This window comes from Molothrus ater, chromosome 2 (assembly GCF_012460135.2).
Source record: "Molothrus ater isolate BHLD 08-10-18 breed brown headed cowbird chromosome 2, BPBGC_Mater_1.1, whole genome shotgun sequence".
NCBI lineage: Eukaryota > Metazoa > Chordata > Aves > Passeriformes > Icteridae > Molothrus > Molothrus ater.
In genome coordinates, this window is record NC_050479.2 from 26401130 (window position 1) to 26416868 (window position 15739).

At 44.8% G+C, this 15739-nt stretch overlaps 1 protein-coding gene across 1 annotated transcript; it reads left to right on the forward strand.

The window, feature by feature from the left end:
- Positions 1-5569: 5569 nt before the first annotated feature.
- Positions 5570-15653, forward strand: PROZ (protein Z, vitamin K dependent plasma glycoprotein). Its single transcript, XM_036388216.1, has 8 exons — positions 5570-5636; positions 7170-7333; positions 8712-8736; positions 11552-11665; positions 12977-13108; positions 14340-14425; positions 14506-14629; positions 15142-15653. Exons 1-8 carry the CDS (start codon positions 5570-5572, stop codon positions 15651-15653), a joined length of 1224 nt encoding a protein of 407 aa, XP_036244109.1.
- The last annotated feature ends 86 nt before the right edge of the window (positions 15654-15739 follow it).

Consider the following 15739-nt stretch of genomic DNA (forward strand, 5'->3'; position numbering starts at 1 on the left):
ATATGAAGTATTATTTAAATCATTCACAACTGAAAAAAATTTAAATCTGCAAGGGTAACTAATATTTCAAGACTAATAAAAGCCTAACTCTCTTATCATCTGAACCTGACATCCTCTGTCTGCCTTATTTCAATTCAGAGAAAAAATTGTTTTGCAGCCAATTTAGTGGTATGTAAAATTGTGAAGTGGATATTGAGATATTTGAGCCCCTACAAAAAAGTACTCTATGTTCTACTCTAAAGGTGTGTCAGTATGTATTTTGGAAGAGATAAGAAAGATGTTACAAATGGGATTGTGGCATAAAATGTACAATATTTTTCTCATTCCCTACCTTCACCATATGCAGTTTTCAAGTGTGAAAGTCACCATTTGGGGATGGTTTTTATAATGGAATTTATTGATCAGTTTGAAAGGAATAGAGCAGTCAACTTTGTTCTGCAATGATCACTGTCTGGTTTCCCTATAAAAACTCAAAAAACCCACTCTGGAGTCTGTCCTGTTTGTATTATTTGCCTGCTACTTTTCTCTGACACATCCTGAACTTCAGGCTGCTAAATGAACTGGATTCAGAGTGACAGTGCATTGTAGGTCGTGGTGTTTAAGCCGTGGATGGAAGCTCAGCCCCTGATGTCTGCATATGTCACTCCCTGACATCACTGCTCCAAAGGATACACCCCTGTTTGAATTCCCACAGCACCTCCTTTGAAACCTCTGATTATAGCTCAGCCCTACACTATGGAGAGGGCCAGGTTGGGATGTGTCCCAGGGACTACAGGGAGGCCATAACACAGGGCTGCCACTTGCTGACCCATTCCCCCATTGCCATCCATCTCTCCTCCCACCCAGCCCCTCCATGGCCACTTGTCCCAGTTCTGCAGCCCTCCTGGGTTATTCATAACCAGTTACAGAGGGCACAGACACCTCTGATGGGCTTTGATTGCTGTCTTTAGCTCCACATGCATTCATGAGGAATAAGTCATCTGAGCTTCTCCTTCCTCACCTCCCAGTTTGCATTGCCAGGCATGAAACACCATCATCAACCTCCTCAGATATTCAGTACCAGATAAGAACAAATTCTGTCTGCAGGGACACTTACCACAGCTGCTTAATTGCACAGAGAACTGCAATCCTCACTCAAGACATACAGCCAGGCACACATCATCAGTGCTCTGCCTCAGTGCTCTTTGGGTCTGCACAGACAGGACAGAGTTTTAACTCAAGTCATCCTGAAGATGCACTTTGAAACTTGAATGAGCTTTTTTTGCCATCCTATTTCAATATAGATAGAGGTTTTTTCCTGTCATAAATGCAGAAGTCAATCTCCAAAAGCAGTCCAGCAACATGACAGTTGCACAAGTCCACAGAATCTGTGTCTTCCAAGGCTTGGAAGTCAGGTTGATGGCAAAAGCCAGTTCCACACCCAGTTACAGATGTCTGGGCTGTGGGTGGAAGATGTTGGGTGCAGTCTTTGCACTGGTGCTGCTGAGGTCATGTTAAGACTTCCCTCCTGCTGAATCTGTTGCAGAAGGAGTGACTGGTTGGTCAAAGGAACAATTTGAATTATAGCATCTGGATGCAGCTGCAGGGCTGCCGCCTCATGTCCTCAGTGGAGAAGTCAGGCAGAAAGACAGAGGAACAGGAAACTGCATTAAAAAGTCTGAACTCTGGGTAAAGTCCAAGTGCTTTCTTATCTCTTCATTGTCCACTTCTGACTGCATCAGTGTTCCAGGAGTTTGCCTGAAAAATCTGCTGTTTACGTTCCTCTGAGAGCCATGCTTAATAATTTTTATCCTGAACTCCAGGTTAGACCAGTGGGGAGATGTTACCAGACGAAACTGGAGGAAAAAAAATTCTTCATCCAAATGTCACAGATTCCAAAGTGGTTTTGCTTCATTTTTCACAAGGGATGAGGGGATATTCCTCATCTCAGAGCAAAATTCACCATCTTACCAACCACTCTTATCCATCACTGAAACTGTAACCAAGAGCTGAAGTGCAGTGATGCTGTCTGTGCGTGTGCTCTGTCATCTTCTGGTTCTTCCATAGACAGTTTTTTTTGGCTGGAATTTTGGTAGGGAAAAGAATTTTAATATATAAGTTGAGAGAAAAGGTAAAGAAACATGAAGGTGGAAGTAAAGAAAGAATGTATTTTAATAAAGTAAATATTAACAAAAATAGCTATTTTTAACAATATGTGCACAGAAAATGTCAGAGCTTGCACCTACAGAGATCATAGAATCACCGAAGGGCTTTGGGTAGAGGGGATCTTCAAAGATCACCTCATACAACACTGCCTGCCATGGTAGGGACACCTTCACTAGACCAGGTGCTGAAAGCCCCATCCAGCCTGGCCTTGAATACTTCAGGGGATAGAGCAAATGTCAGAGGAGTTCCAAGGTGCCTTTTGTTTTCACTGCCAGGCCATCAGGACACTTGCGCATCCTTGAGGGTAGGCTGACAGTCTTGTTATGAGTGCAGCAGCCAAAGGAGAAAATCAGAGCTCCCTGAGGTTACATTCCTTCCCCTGTTTGCTCCTCCAAGGTTTCCTGCAATCTGGAATCAAACCACAAAGAGAGTGCTGATGTTCTTTTGAAACAGCCGCAAGTTCCTCCTCATTTAGAAATGCTGATGCACTTCGGATTTGGCAAGAAAACCTTTTTTTTTTTTTCTGCAGGTGGTGAACAGACTTGGCTGATCTCAATCCAGGTGTTCAGCTGAAATCAGTACCCATTTTAACTGCACTAAGCAGCTCACTAGCTGAGGTATGCATTTCCAAAAAAGCATGTGATGGGTTACTCAGGACAGCTGCCCTTGGCACATCATACTACAGCAGGGCTGATGGCCAGCCCATAGCAGGAGATAGCATTGACATGTCCCCATCCCTGCCCCATCCCTGCCCCATCCCTGCCCAATCCCTGCCCCATCCCTGCCCCATCACTGTCTGGGCAGCAGGTCTCCAAACCCACTTCCCCTGGGTTGCTGCATTGGGAAAGGAACAACTTCCATGTGAATCAGCTGCTGACCAGGACTAACTGCCTGAGCTGCTCCATCCTGAGCAACTGCTAACTTGGTATCTGACACTGCCTGCAGGCTTCATCCTGGAATGAGCAACCCTTCAAGAGGAAGGCAACCCCTAAGCAGCGCTGCAGGAAACAGGGTGCAGGACTCCATAATGAAACATGTCACCATATGCTCGCTGTGGTAACTAAAGGAAGGGAAAAAGAAATCCCAGTAACTCTTTATAAAGATACACATGAGGAAATGACTGCCCTTTTAACCCCCCCTTTTTATGAAGTTTTCCACAGTAATATGAAAGTTAAAATGTAAACCTGTTGCATTGATGTCAATACAGAAAAAGCAAGATCAGTGCCATGCATAACTGAGTACACTGTGTCCCATTCCCAAGGACACAGCTGCTCAGTCAAGGGATATCTTTTGTAAAAAAGATCCCACAGCAAGAGGAAAAATGACCATGTAAACTAAGATCTTGTGAGAATACAGCTTCTGAAGCTCTGAGTTATTAATATTAAACCAATTTAAATGACAAACTTATACCTACAAGAGTTCCTTAGTTGACATAGGTTTAGGTTTGTGAAATGTAAATGGTTTCTTTAAATAAGTAAATAAATAAATCTGCGGATCCACATTTTTGTGCTGGGTTCTGTGAAGTCCTGTGCTGACATCAAGTGGTGACATATTTTTCATGCCAAAGGAAGCCAGACTGGCTGTGTTGTGTTTGCATGGGATGATTTTCATTGTCACAAGAAGGTAAAGGCAAGTGGTCCCAGGCCACTGGGGGACTACAGCAGCAACCTCTGGCAGGTGCTTCCGTAGGGATGGACAGCCAGAGGAGTGTGGAAAAGCAACACAGCCCCTGCAAAGCAAGGCAAGGGAGGTGAAGTGAGCCTCCACAGTGGTAGACACAGGAGGTGCTGTCTGACACCCACCAAATGTGACCACTGGCAGCAGCTCCCCCTTTGCTAGCCAACAAAGCTCTGGCTGGGAGGGTACAGTGGGGCTTGGTGGCCTCAGGGGACTGGGGAGAGCATGGAGAGCCCATTTACTGAGGAAAGATGGACACACAATTAACCAGAGGATGGGAGGCTGTCTTAATTAGTTCTGCAGAAATACCAAGGAGGGCAAAACAAATACATAAGGTCATGCACTGGCTGTGAATAAAATTAATCTTGGTATTAGAAGAGTTTTAACACCAAGTGAACTTCTGGAACAACAGCTTTGCAGGAAACTGCAGAAAAACCCTCCCATAATGGAGTTTTAAAGGAGAGGTTGATTATTTGCTGCAGGTATTGTGGCTTGTGATGTGAGCTGTAACATCAGCCTGGGTTGGTAGGGACTGGCCTTGGTGGGGGATGTGGTTTGTTTCCCTCATTGGGCTCAATACTCACTGAAGCTTGTTTTCAAAGGTGCAGTTGATGGGAAGTGCAGTTTTATTTGTGGACTTACCCATGGATGTTCAGGTCAATCATACTTTGTTAAAAGAACACATACTCAAATAATAGCTGGGGATTTATGATATGAAAACACAGAATGGTCTTGGTTCATAACTGCATAACCCCATAACATAACATGAAGTAAAAATCAACTCTTCCTCTCACTGGTTGTTGCCCTGAGTGTAGAAACAGTTCCTGCTCTTCCCAGGAGCCAGCTTATTCTGGGAGCCCTGCAGCAACACTGCCATTGCATGCCAATGGGTTTATCCTTCCTCCTGTCTAGGGCTGGGAAGCAGGGTCACCCTGTCCACGGGTGCATATCCCATTGCATGCCAATGGGTTTATCCTTCCTCCTGTCTAGGGCTGGGAAGCAGGGTCACCCTGTCCACAGGTGCATATCTCAGCTGCCCGGGGAGTGTTTCTGTCCTCTCCAAATCTACATCTCCTTTCACAGACTCCATCTGGCTGTGCATCTCCGGGTGACTGGAATCCTGGTATCAGGAAAAGTTTTCCATGCTCTCCTTCATGGCTGGGCACTACAAACCAAAGAGTGGAAAAGAAAAATGCCATATCCATTCAGATGCATCCCTAGGGGGAGAAAATTATGTTTGTGGGCTTGGCTGCTCCAAAGCTGGTGGGATTTGCCCGTTGCAGCTAAGCCCTGGTAAATGTTTTGTGGGGACAATGTACTAAAGGGCCACGTCATGTAATTGGTCCCTGAGGTCATTGCCCAGCCTGTGCTTCGGTATGGTGCAAAGAAACGTTTGTGCTGCTCTTCTCCACCCATGCTGTGTTACAGTGAGTGCTGGGGCATGGGAGGAACACTCAAATCCCAGAGCAGCTCTCAGTGGCACTGGCAAAGGGCCCCACAGTGGGCTAGGGCACAGAGGGAAGGGCACTGCTGTGCTACTGAGCTGGGTAGTGATTTCTTTGGTTTGCTTTGGGTTTGTTTTTTGGGTTTTTTTTTCCCATGTGTTGACATTGCAGCCGTGATTTGCCCTTAGAGGTTTTGTTTTCTCATGAGCAGGTGGACTTTAAACTTCACCATCTCTGCTGCAGCCATTTCCCACAGGAGCTGCAGGAATGCAGGCAGGCACCGCTAGGCTCAGAGGGTAACCATGGCAAGGTGCTCTTGGATAATACTCTTCCTTCTCTCTGCCCTTTTCCTTCAGACAGAGCAGGCAGGTATGGCTTTTGTTTTGTTGCTCCTTTGGTTCTGATTTGTGCTGCTGCTTTTCTAAAAGCACCAGTAATTTTGTACCTTTTATAATGTTTACTTTGTAGCACAGAGTGAAATCAATGAAAACAGTCTGTTCCTAATTTTCTTTAAATTTCTGCTATTTATTTCATGCAGCTAAGTGAAAACTGATGTAAGCTAATGGGGCAATGCAGTTTTGAAGTACCATCATTTATGCCAGGGTAATACCCTGGAGTGTCCCAGATATTAAAGTGAATTTTGTTTCATATTTCTAGTTGCTGCTGAAATAAAAATGAGAGAGTCCTGTGGAAGAGGCCAGTATGCATGCTTGTTATAGTTTGAAGAAGTTTATGTGTCTGTATTAATCCTCCATGGTTTGTCAAAAATAAGGATTAGCCAGGAAGAAGGAAGAAAAAGATGGTGTTCTTTCAGGAAAGTCAAAACACCCTGCAGCAGAAGTTCACAGCCAGCTGTGTTGGATGTGGCAGAACCACTGCACAGCAGAAATATGTGCTGGGGGTCAGATAATATTTAAAATGCAGAACAGAGTCATGAAGCTTTTCTTTTTTTAATATCATGTGCAAGACAGTTGCTTATGGGATATCCTTCAAAAGGATAACTAAATATCTGTACACAGTGTTGGAATAATTTTGCTATTGCTCTCACTTTTCCCAGTTCTATGATTATTGATTACTTCAACCAGCAGTGTTGGGTCCCCAAACACTGTATAAAAGAGAAAAAAACCCTGAATATTCCCTGCCCCAACACATTTGCTTTCCAAGCACAGAAGAACTGACAAACACGTGCTGACACACATGGTCACACATTGCTTCATGATGAAGATGAGGCTCCAGGGTGGCAGCAGCTGCCCAGCTGGCAGCAGCTTTTGATGGAGGTGTCATTTGCAAAGAGGAGTTTTAAGATCTGTTAACTGGTCTCTCCTCCTCTTTACTCAAACCTGAAAGATCACAGTGTCTTCCACATGAACATGGTATGGGACAGAGCCCTCTTAGCTATGAGCATTGCTGAGGGGTAGTTTTTATTTACTCCCCTTAAGAGAGAGTTGATTGAGAACTCAGTCATGTCATGGCTTTGCTTCTCAGCAAAAAAAAAAAATTGCCATGAACTAAGACTGAAGAGCATCAGTTTGGATCCACCATCATAATTTAACACCACTAATACCCATTTCTACCAATGCATCTGAAACCCCTGTGCAGTCACAAAATAGCCTTTGCCTTTTATAATAACGTTTTTCCCTTTTCCCTGGCTGTGCCACCACACCCTGTTCCGTATGTCTTGTGCAGGAATGGTTTCAAATTCCCCCTGCTTGGGAGCAAGTCAGGCATCCCCCAGAAGTAAAAACTCTCAACTCATCAGCTGAATTTGGGCTAAGACAGTAGAGCTCTTTAATTGTGTAAGTTTAATATGGCTGCAACCCCAAATCAACGAAAAGAAGGTAGAAGTATATAAGGAAATAATTCTAAGTACTTATATTAGTGTTTTGTCATACAATGTTCCAGTATTTATATCAGCTCATGATGCAAACAGTGTTATCAAGAGACAGAGACGTGCCAGTTCCATCCTTCTGGAGGAGGTCCTTCAAGGCAGCTTGGAAAGAGAATGCCTAGAAGAGAGATGTACACATGAAGAAGCAAGAGAAGTATTTGAGAATGATGAAGTGCTTGTAAGTATTTTGTTTCCCTGCACGCACAATAAAAACTGCTGCCACGATCCTTTGCTTGTGAAACACAAGACTGCTCCATTTGTTTGGGTTTCTTTCCATGTGAAATCTCTGCATTTGCCATCTCAGCAGGTAGCAAGCAGGTGTCTTCCATGGTCAAAATGGCAATGAGGAGGTCAGCTCTGACATTGTCCAAGTCCTCTCCAGAAAATGATGTGTCATGTTCCTTGTATTAGTACATCACGTGGCTGCTGTCCCATCCTGACCGCACACAGAAATGCAGCTTCAGCTTCCCTTAGGGACCAGGAGGGGCAAAGGGGTGTTGGCCAGCAGAAGAGCACCTGGAGGGCAGCACAAAGGAATTCCAGCCGCTCCAGACAGTAAACTGGGTTCATCAGGGCCCAACTCAAATGCTTTTATGCAAATGCATGCAGCATGGGGAATAAATGATAGGAGTTAGTTCGTTCCAGGGGCACTGGAAAAGGTTGTCCAGAGAAGCTGTGGATACCCCATCCCTGGAAGTGTTCAAGGCCAGGCTGGATGGTCCTTTGAGCAGCCTGGTCTAGTGGAAGGTGTCCCTGCCCACAGCAGGAGATTGGAACTAGATGATTTTTAAGGTCCCTTCCAACCCAAATAATTCTGTGATTTTATGACTGGGACAGAGGGAATCAATACACAGCAAGTAGTGGGACCTATAGAGAGGAGCTCACCTGGTGGGTAGCTGCAAATTCCTTTGCACCAGGGGCTCTCCAGACATACAGAGATGGATGCTGTGCCCTTTAATGGGAACCTGGATGGAGTTTGGTTTGCAGGGAAAGCAGAGGAAAGAGCTGTAGGGCTGCCCATGGGCAGCTGTGGTGCTTTGGGAAAGGGAGGGGTGGGCAGAGGTGTGGCTTTGGGGAAAGCAGCTCCAGGGTCAGCTGTAGAACCCAGGGAGATGCAGGGCACAGGGTGGAGGTGGCCAGCAGTGGTGCCCACAGCTCTGCCCTGTGCTGACCTCTCTGCCTCCAGCAGCACCTGGCAGGGGCCAAGGGGGATGGGACAGGATGGGGTCACTTCCCAGGCTGCTGCACACCAGAGAGACAATAGCCAGCCAGTTTTTTCAGGGAGCTGCATTGCTAAAGGATCCAGCTGTTCCTCTCTGGCCTGTGAGTGTTTATTTTCCTGTACAGCTTCTTAGGAAACAATAAAGTAAGCAGTAGGCAAAGCCCCTCCCTTCTCATGTGTATATTTGCTAGCAGCACATTATAGTTGTGCAACTCTGTAAACATTAAACAGCTGTATATATTCTCTCATAACATGTTTTTTGGTTTAGCAAAATATTTATGACAGATTACATTACTTGGGAATTAAAATCTAATTTCCTTTTTTTTTCACCCAGAAAATCTTTTGGGATGTCTACTATGGTAAGCTGGCCTCTTGATTTCTCTCCTTCATAGTACTGTCACATTGTGAACATTATGATTCAGTCTAATACTGGTTTTCTAAGAGTTTATTCTATGAGAAACAGTCAGTCTCTATTTGTCATATCTGTAGTAAAGCAGAAGGAAAATTCTTGATGTGAAATGATTTTTAAAAAGTAATATACAGGAAAAACCATTTAAATCTGCAGAAACAATAAAAGTAGAAGATGAGTAAAGGTTATCAGAGTAAATAGGTTACTTCTTTTCCTGAATCTGAAACAGCCTGGACATGAGAAACTATGTTTTGCTGATACAATAGAGCAGCACAATTCTATCAGAAAAATCTCCCAAATACAGAATTAGCACTTAAACCTGGGCAAGATAAATAGATATTAAAAGCTACTGAGCTGTCTACAAGCTCTGCACAGTGGGATTGCATCATTCCCTGTCAGGTGCAAGGTGAGAAAGAAATCTGTAGAAGCTGAGGAGGGCCTGATGTAACTAAGTGCCACCTGAACAGGAAGCCTGTGGCACCAGCTCATGGTGACTCTGCCCTATTCCCTCTCTTTTTTTCTGTATGCTTCATCCCAAGTTTTTCTCTTGTTTTTAACTTAGCTATTATTAATTTCTAGTCTTAGGTTTAAGAGTGGAAAAGGAGGTGGTAAATCCAAGAGTCAGTAATACTTTTCTGCACAAGCTGCTAAATTCCTGAGTCCTGGGAACCATTGCATAGAAGAATCCTATCAGTGCTATAAAGGTTATGAAGAATGATGCTAAATATCTGGCATTTTATTCCTTTTGTGAGGGTGGGATTAGTTTCTAATTTGAGTCGTTGGATATTTGTACTAAGCATGTCATGCAGGCTTCCTCTCTAGCCTAGGATGAGAGAAGGGAAACCAGTTCAGAATGGTCCCTCCAAACAAGCTTGGCCACAATCAGGACACATTACTGACTTCAGCCTCAGGGGTGGCTGTCTTGCTGTAATTAAAAGCAATATGTTCTGTCTCCTTCCTAAAGAACAGCAGTGTGTATTTCCTACTTTGTGATGTCCTCTCTAACATTTTGGAGAGTGCTGCATTTGGAAAGTGGCTTTTTCCTCCTCACTAAACAAACATATTTTTTCATCCTGTCTTCCAATAATCTCATTTTTCTAGACCTCTGGTATCTGTGTTGCTTTCCCCTGAAAGTCCAGGGTGTAGTGGATAAATCTGCATTGTGAATAAAAGAGGAAGCATTTATTTATTTATTTATTTATTTATTTATTATAAAGGCTGAGCACCCACCTAACTGCTGGGTCACCCACCAGCTCTGTTCTGCACTGTTTTGTCCCTTCAAGTCAAAACTGATGTAGTGGCATCTTGCTGGGTGTCTGCTGTCAGGGCACTTTGCCTGAGCTCACACTTGTCCCCGACCCTCTTTTATCAACAGTACTTGGTCATTGCCAATCTCTCTTTAAACATCACTTCCCAAAAGTTTTGTGCAAGCCTTATAGCAGTCTGCTCGCTGAATGACAATGCCTTTGGAGACATTTCTATTCTATCATGTTCACTAATTGCCCCTAGGTCCCTTATCTTATAATATGATTAGATTCAAATGGTTTGAATTATTTGATCTTGAAAAATGTATGATGGTTTTTACTTCCCACCTTTTTAGATTGCTGTGTGCTTACAGTTTAACCATAGCTCGCCAGTAACAGAAATCAGGCCAATATCTCTATACTTCTTTGAATCTTCTCTTTCCTCCTTTATTAAAGCTAGGTGCTGGATTTATTTTCTTTCCAGCATGGATTTCAGAAGCTTGAATCCATCTAACTGCTTCAGGCTGCAGGGGTAACCCCTCCCTAGCTCCAGCTCCTCAATTCTGCCTGCTCAGCTGTGCAGGTGAGATTCCCCCAGTTCACCCAAAACCCCTCTCTGGAGGCCTACATTGTGCTTGGATATGCTGGTGGCATCTGGCTGCAGATGGCTTGAAGGTGGTAACTCTCTCAGCCAGTATTTTAGTACATCTAACACTCAAACACATAGTGCCCATAGCCTAAGCAGATGATGTTTGGTAGGGTTTTTCCCAGTAGCTGATAGTTTTCACTTTTCCAACCCCAAAATCATATGGGGCAGCTCGCTGACTGAATTAACCTCTCTGACGAGGTGTTAATTTTTAGAAAGGTTGGACAGCATGTCCCAGGTTAGGCTCTCCTGGCTTGCTCACTGATAGCCTATGTCTATAAGAAGTAGTTGTTACTTGGATCGTGTTTTCAAACTGCTTAGGAGTCATTCCTGTGGGCAGCTTGAAGGGAAACTGGCAGCTCTGCCTGGTGCTTCAGTCTCAGTGAGGACACCCTCTGTTTCAATGTTCAGTTCAGCAGAAAGAGCAGGCTTGCTAGAGTCTGAGCTGCTGCAGGATAATTGTGCAGATATAGAAAAGTTATATTTCCTCCTATTTTGATGTTGCTTGCTGTACACTTGCTCTATAATTTTGATGCTTTTTCTATCCAGTATATATCAGTCTTAACGTGGGAGACCTGAAACACCAGTCCTATATCACATTTGTAAAAAAGCAGGAACTGTGACTCAGAGCATCCATCCTCCAGAAGGAGGCTGTGCCTCTGGGCAGCTCCCAGCCTCTCTCCCAGGGGCTGCAAGAGCACCTCTGGCAGCAGATTTGAGCTAAAATTACCCCTGAGGAGCACTTCAGTGGCACTTAGCCCATTTCCTTTCAAGCTGCTCTCACAACACTTCTCTGAACAGCTCATGTGCTTGGATGCGGGCTGTGTAATTTGAGATCTGTGCTGGTGGTGACTCCTCCCTCTCCATTTCTTCAGGTGGCAGGAGGTGCTCCTCAAGCCCCTGCCAGCACAATGGTGTGTGTGAGGACAGCATCCGTGGCTACACCTGCACCTGTGCTGAGGGCTACGAGGGAGAGAACTGTGCTTTTGGTAAGGCTTGCCCCCTTCTGAGGAGCCCCACCTCATCTTGTCACAGGCTGTCCCCATGAAACCATACCCAGCTCTCCCATGGTGCCCAACACTTACCCATGTGCTGGGTAAAACACACAGTTCTGGCAGAGCAGGGTGATGTGTGCTGCCTGCCTGCAAAACATTGTGGAATCCTGAGGTTCCAGAGGCTGTCCCAGTGCCCTGAGCCTCCTTTCTCTGGGCATGCTGCAAAAGAGCTGAAACCAAACCACCTCCTGGGTACACCCCAAAGCCAGCCCTGCCACTGCCACCTGTGCTGCCTGGCTGCTTGTCCTGCTGTGGTCCCAGGCCTGAAGGACCAAGGCTGCAGTGCCAGGGTGGCTTCCCAGGCACCCTGGTGCCTCAGAGGCCACATACCCCCACAAGACAGTCCCTGAGGTTAGAAGGACTCCAGAAAACAAACTGTTTCCAGTGCAAGTGAAAAGCATAAAGTAAAACACATGTGTTCTGGCACAGGAAAACCCCAGGCCAGATACTACATTTTTATATCTGCCAGGTTCTACTTTCCAGCCCTGACATCAGGATTTCTGCTGGTTCAGAGGTCCCCTGGGGTGGGAGACGCCCTGGCTGCAGCAAGGCAGGGTCGTTCTGTGCAAAAGGGGTGTGACTGTGACCAGCTTCTGGGGAGCACAGAAGGTGACACAGCTTGGACCAGTGCTGGGAACTAGATCATCTCAGAGCCTTAGGCAGCCATGTTATACAAGATTTTTTGCTACCTATGAGCTAGATCAAATAACAGTTGCTTTGTGCTAAAGATTTAAGTGATTGCTTTGCTATGGAAAGTTGAGCATGTTTTGAAGTTCATACTCCCTTTTTTTTTTTATCTTTGGTAGCTGATGTGTGCAAAATCAAACAAGTGTGCAAAATGAGAGCTACGGATTTTTGTCAAAACCAGAAAACTTAGCTGCCTTCTTCCTCAAGCAATACTTGTCTTCATACCGTGCAGCAGCTCCCCTTGCTGCACATACTTGGTGTATTGTTTAAAAACCCATGGCACCCTTTCCCAGAACTCAGAGGTGCAGTGTCTGCTGCAGGGAGGTGCAGAGGGAGCACAGTTTGCAATGAGTCTGTGAATGCTGCAGAGACTCAGCTAGCTCCAAGTTCTGCTTAACAAGGGGAAAAAAATCCCAGTGGTAAATACTATCAACCCACATAAAGGGTTGATAGTAAAGGGAATAAAAAAAAGGGAATAAAGGGAATTAAAAAAAAAAACATAGAGGACTCAAGTGATGAAAGAATACTCCACATTTTTCTTCTGCTTGTTCTGTTTAGCTAAAAATGAATGTCAGCACCAAGCAAAGGTAGGATGTGACCACTTCTGCTATCCAGGAAGGGATTCCTACCGCTGTTCCTGTGCTGATGGCTACGAGCTGGGGAAGGATAAAAAACAGTGCATTGCATTAGGTAGGTGTGAGCATGGAGGTAAAGGGGGCACCTGCTCAGGGCTGGGTGGGCAGGCCACTATCTAACAGATGGGATCAGCCTGCTTTGAGCCTAAAGCAGTATTGCTGGGTAGAAAAAGGAATCTAGGGACCACCACCCAAGATGCCAAAGCAATGGTAAAAGAAGGGCTATTTAATCAGAATGTTTAAGTATGAATCAGCAGAGGGGACTTGCACCACCCTACATATCACTCACTGGACCAGGTTTTCCACTCCTGTGTTTGGTAAAGAGTAATTCTGCAGAACACGTGTATGCTTGGGAATGAAATTCAATTAATTCCTATCAGGTGACCAGTGGTCTAATAAAATGAAGGGAAACATTTGCTGCCAATTTAATTAGCTTGAAACAGTAGCCCTTTTTAGTTCTTCAGTCCCATATTAGGTATCTCATTCAATTTTATCCCCTTACAAAGTAGGTCTACTAAAACCACAGCAGTATATTTAGACCTGTGTCTGTATTAGCACAAGTGAGGCAGCCAAATAGGAGTTCAGCTGTAGAGCCACACTTTCGGTGGTGACAGACTGATGTCCACACTCAGTGCACACTTCAGGTGGGCTTTACATCAACCTGGCCCAGGTCTGTCCTGTGGACTAAGCACCAGGCAGCTGTGTGCACCTGGAAGGTGTCCTCTGGTTTAGCTTCACCTGAACAGGACCCAGTGTATGTGACCCCAACCTAAACCAAGTGGAAGTGTGACAAATGCAGTGATTCAATCAAAAAGCATGTGTGTCGTTTGAACCAGATGAGAAAGGCACACATGTCCCTAGAGTGACAGCTGTAACAAGGAAAAACCAGCATTTACCTTGTCCAGGCTGGGCCACAGCTCTCAGGTATTTGACACAATGTGAATACAGGATACAAAGATGAAAAAGCAAGATGTGCTAATGGTTGGCTGGAGAGGAAGCCTCATTTCATTTGTGAAATGAAGCACAGTGAAACCTGGTCACTACAAACCTAACACGGTGACCACGTTCAGCCCATTGCTAAACTATTATGGCTACAATTGCCAAAGAAATTATTCCAATTTTCACCAGCTGAGAAATTTTCATTCTTCTTTTCCTTTGCACAAAAGCAGAACCCCAAAGTCTAGGTGGAACAGTAGGCATTTGCAGGTATTAACTATCTTGAAATGATACTGCTATCTTGAAATGATACAGCATGAAGTTTTGATTTTTTTAAATTCATTTGTTAGATGCATGTGCGTGTGGCAGACTTCAAGACAGTGATAACCTTATAAGTGAAACCAGGAAGAAAAGTGATGAACGATTTCCTTGGCAGGTATTCCTAGCAATTCATTAAACCCATCACTTTACCCTCACATGGATAGTACTATATATTGGTTTTTTGAATTTTCTTAGGTACTGCTGCTAAACCCAGAAGGGAAAGGCTTCTGTGGAGGAGTGCTGCTAAAAAGTAACTTCGTGTTGACCACAGCAGAGTGCGCCCTTCTGCACAGCCATTTTCAAATCAGGGTTGGTTCTGGTAGGTGATTCAACATTTTTTCTTGCTGCAGCACATTTCAGTATAGACAAGCTAAATTTTAAACAAGCTTACTAAACTTCTTGCTGCATAAAAACATTGTTAAAGGAAACAAATATGATGTTATTTCATTTGAGCATCTCAGTCAAGTATCTGAGCTAGAACTACAGCTACCCCACATTCCCCTTTACAAGGCAAGCAGAAAGTGTCTCTTGAGCACAGCCCAAGAACTCAGCACTCAGAGATCAGCTAAACATGGTAGATTTAGTGGTGACTTGTTTCATGCCAAAATTCACATCAGTGCTGGAAATTCATCCTTACTGCTGAAATTATTCGTACTCCTACCAGCAGCAAAAAGCTGCCAGTGTGTTACTCCTTGTTTCCCTTTACTGCAGAGGAAGAGTGCCTTTAGCTCATCTGCTGCACGTGTTTCTCAGCATAACCAGGCAGCTTGCATGCAGCTCTCAGGTCTCATAAACCATTCCTAAGAGCAGTCAGATGTCATTGCTCCACAGGGCCTAATGGAACAAGTGGAACTGGGAAGGTAATGCAGATTAGGGAGAAGCACATCCACATCCGCTATGATGAAGACACTGGTGAGAACAACATTGCATTGCTACAACTTCAAGAGCACGTTGAGTGTGACAGCTCCCACCTGCCTGTGTGCACCCCTGAGAGAGACTTTGCAGAACACGTTTTAATTCCAAAACTGGCTGGTACAGTCAGTGGCTGGAGAGTGGAGGGTGATGAACTTCAAGGCGAAGAGCTGCAGGTTTCATACCTGCCTGCTGAGGACTGCAAGCAAATCCTCAACATCAGCCTCACAAACAGGCAGTTCTGTGGGCACCTCCAGGAGGCTGTAGACAAACACCTGGCTGGAGGAAGCTTTTTGGTTACTGAGTACAAAGGCACGTGGTTTCTGACTGGTATCCTGGGATCCTGGCCGCTGGAAGACACTGACTGGGAAACACTGCTTTTCACCAACACTGCAAGGTATATGGTATGGGTTAAACAAAAAATAAAGTAAGACACAAACACAACCAACTCTCAAGCACCAAGCCCCTACCAATCATTGCAAGGAAACACAAGGATGCAGCCAGTACCCCCATTTGA

Coding starts and splice junctions, on each gene's coding strand:
- PROZ (XM_036388216.1), top strand. CDS start 5,570: ATGGCAAGGTGCTCTTGGATAATACTCTTCCTTCTCTCTGCCCTTTTC. Junction 7,334..8,711: donor TTGAGAATGATGAAGTGCTT/GTAAGTATTTTG, acceptor TTTTTCACCCAG/AAAATCTTTTGGGATGTCTA. Junction 14,630..15,141: donor TCAAATCAGGGTTGGTTCTG/GTAGGTGATTCA, acceptor ATTGCTCCACAG/GGCCTAATGGAACAAGTGGA.